Raw genomic sequence first — 3,080 nt, 5'->3', positions numbered from 1 at the left:
AGCAGTCAGTCTCCTCAGGGGCTCATTGACAAAGCTATCTTGAGAAAGAGCAATCTGTCTTCCTAATAGGGTTCATTGACAACAAAGATCTTGAAATGGAGCAATTAATATCTTTGGGGGGTCAGAGTCTCCTCTATGTACAGAGGGGCCTCGATGATATAATCATCAATCACGCTTAAAAGTTTGAGGATATTGTTGTACTCATTCCTGTACCTGGCCAAATCTTGTTCGACTTGAAGAATTCTCATCAGCGTGGCTTCATTTTCATTTCTTTGTCCCAAATCAGACTTTTTTTCATCTTGCTTATGAAGCATCAGCACAGGTTTAGGTAACTTGCTGCCAGTTGAGGTGCTTGATGGTGTCCTCTCGATCATTATTGCCCGAGATGATGATTTGATGACACTGAAAGATGTATTGGCTTCGTTTTCACGTATCGTTAAGGGCTTGAATATAGTAGTTGCAGGGATCCACTTTCTTTTCTGTACAGACGTTGAAGGCATGGCTTCTAGCGTCTCAGTTGATGCCACTGCTGCTCTGGCCTTATTTTTACCAGGTGTTGGAGCACCACCCGGTAAGTCTTTCCTCTTGTCTGTTGCCCGTAAATCACGGTCACCTGGTACTGCTTCTGAAAAATCAGTCTGGTTTGTTGGTTTGTGATGTGATTTCTTAGAGACCTTTCCTTAGCTTGATGAACTCCAGTTTTTGTTTTTGTTTTAGTAAATTTTCCTGATGTTGAAGGAGTGTTTGATGAAACTCCAGAGACTGTTGCCTCTGTCGACATTTCTGAAGCATTTCCCTTGTCTGTTTGTACTCTTGGAGCGCATTCTTCCTCAACTAAGCCAGAAACACTAGTTTCCACTGCTGCTCCTGCAGCACTAGCTTCCTCTGATGCCCCTTGTGATATACCACCACCTGATGTTCCGGATGGGCCAGACTCTAATGTTAGTGCTGAGGGGCCAGACTCTAATGTTAGTGCTGAGGGGCCAGACTCTAATGTTAGTGCTGAGGGGCCAGACTCTAATGTTAGTGCTGAGGGGCCAGACTTCAATGTTAGTGCTGAGGGGCCAGACTCTAATGTTAGTGCTGAGGGGCCAGACTCTAATGTTAGTGCTGAGGGGCCAGACTCTAATGTTAGTGCTGAGGGGCCAGACTCTAATGTTAGTGCTGAGGGGCCAGACTCTAATGTTAGTGCTGAGGGGCCAGACTCTAAATGTTAGTGCTGAGGGGCCAGACTCTAATGTTAGTGCTGAGGGGCCAGACTCTAATGTTAGTGCTGAGGGGCCAGACTCTAATGTTAGTGCTGAGGGGCCAGACTCTAATGTTAGTGCTGAGGGGCCAGACTCTAATGTTAGTGCTGAGGGGCCAGACTCTAATGTTAGTGCTGAGGGGCCAGACTCTAATGTTAGTGCTGAGGGGCCAGACTCTAATGTTAGTGCTGAGGGGCCAGACTCTAATGTTAGTGCTGAGGGGCCAGACTCTAATGTTAGTGCTGAGGGGCCAGACTCTAATGTTAGTGCTGAGGGGCCAGCCCATGATGCTTGTATTGTGTCCAGCTTAATCTTAGCTCTTGTCAATATCTGTGAGAGAGTCCCTTTTTCTGGAGGTGGTCTAGTTTTATTTCCTTGCTCTGCTCTTAGAATCCCAGCATTTGATGGAATTTCCGAGAGATCAGACGTTTTTGTACGTTTTCTGTCTCTTGCATCTGAAAAACTGGCCTCTACAGCTGTTTTTGAAGCTCTGCGAGTAGTTGTTGATCTTAAGTTTTTCCTTTCAACACCTGTTGCTGCTCCAACTGCTGGAAGGCTGCTCTTTTCAGCTTCCTTTCTATTAAGTTCCCTAGTTTTGCTTCTTGTACGAATGCCAGAATCAGTATCTTGAGTACCTTTTTTCTCTTCCTTTCTGTCAGAGGCATTAACGTGGGTTATACTTCTTTGGATATTACTCAGAGCTCCTTCAGTTATGGAGCTCTCTGGAGTACTTCCCACTGAGGGCTCTAACTGGAATTTCTTCTCCCTATTGACACTATGGGAGGCTCTGTCAGGTGTGGTAGCTTCAGGGGCCCTTTCCCTTGAGGTGCTAGCCTGAAATTTCCCCTTCCTGTGATTTCTTCTTCCTTCAGAAGAACTTTGCATAGAGCTTTCTTCGGGATCACTGCTTTGAGATGTCCTCTTATGGGCACTGATCTTAGTTTTTCCTCCTCTGGAAGTGCTGGTCTGAGCAGATCCACCCTTTGAAGAACCTGCTTCAGCAGCACTGGTTCGAGCATCCGTTTCGTTCGTATCTTTTCTCTCTGCTGCGTTCACCTCAGTGCTATTAGTTTTAGTAGGATCATTCTGCCGGTCACTGGCTTGAGGTGGTACTTTAGTGAAGCCACGGGTTCGAGCTGATCCTTCATGTTGGTTTCCCTCAGGTGAAACCAAGTTTTCTGGTTCTCCATCTACTACTTCCTCATGAGAAATGAACAGAGGATCATGCCCTTGAATATCAAGAGTAGAAATACCTGGAGCCTGGTAGCCACTGTTGTATATTACTGTATGACCAGAGGGGTTTTGCCATGAATTTGGTATGTATAATTGTACTTCATTGTTCTCATTGCTCATACTGTTATACATTCCGCCAGAGGCATGAGGATAGATATTACCTGGAGGAGCGATAGCCTCTCCAGAGGGGGCAAATGGATGCATTCCTCCATGAGTGGCATTCATCCCTAAGACATCCTGTACTTGCGGTGCCATCGTGGGGCCATAGACAGTGTTGGGGGTGCTATGGATATCTTGAACATAAGGATTTAAGGTTGCCACTGCACTGTTGTAAACCACTCTATTGTTACTATTGTAAGGCGGACCATAACCATAGCTGTGACCTGAAACATGTGGATACTCATTAACTAAGTCACTGTCATAACTCTGTATATTGTTTTGCATATTATTGTAAGTAACTGGATTTGAGGGTACATAACCTGCATGAGGAGTGCTTGGATGTGACTGTACAGTATTGCCCCCTGACGTATCACCTTGAGAATATACATTCACAGGATGAAAACTTTGTACTCCTGCACTGTTACCTATAACTCCACTTGC

At 45.4% G+C, this 3,080-nt stretch overlaps 1 protein-coding gene across 1 annotated transcript in view; it reads right to left on the bottom strand.

Moving 5' to 3' along the window:
• Nucleotides 1–104: 104 nt before the first annotated feature.
• Nucleotides 105–3,080, bottom strand: part of LOC136854730 (serine-rich adhesin for platelets-like) — a 4,892-nt gene continuing 1,916 nt past the window's right edge. The window contains exons 2-3 of the mRNA XM_067131317.1: nt 936–3,080; nt 105–638 (exon numbers count right to left, since the gene is read on the bottom strand). The exon at nt 936–3,080 is cut by the window's right edge and continues 1,701 nt beyond it. Of these exons, the coding sequence (XP_066987418.1) occupies nt 105–638; nt 936–3,080 (2,679 nt within the window). The remainder of the gene's footprint in view (nt 639–935) is intronic.

The sequence above is a fragment of the Macrobrachium rosenbergii genome, chromosome 30 (assembly GCF_040412425.1).
Source record: "Macrobrachium rosenbergii isolate ZJJX-2024 chromosome 30, ASM4041242v1, whole genome shotgun sequence".
Taxonomy (NCBI): Eukaryota; Metazoa; Arthropoda; class Malacostraca; order Decapoda; family Palaemonidae; genus Macrobrachium; species Macrobrachium rosenbergii.
The sequence above is the reverse complement of the archived record's forward strand: the minus strand, read 5'-3'. Positions and strand labels throughout refer to the sequence as shown.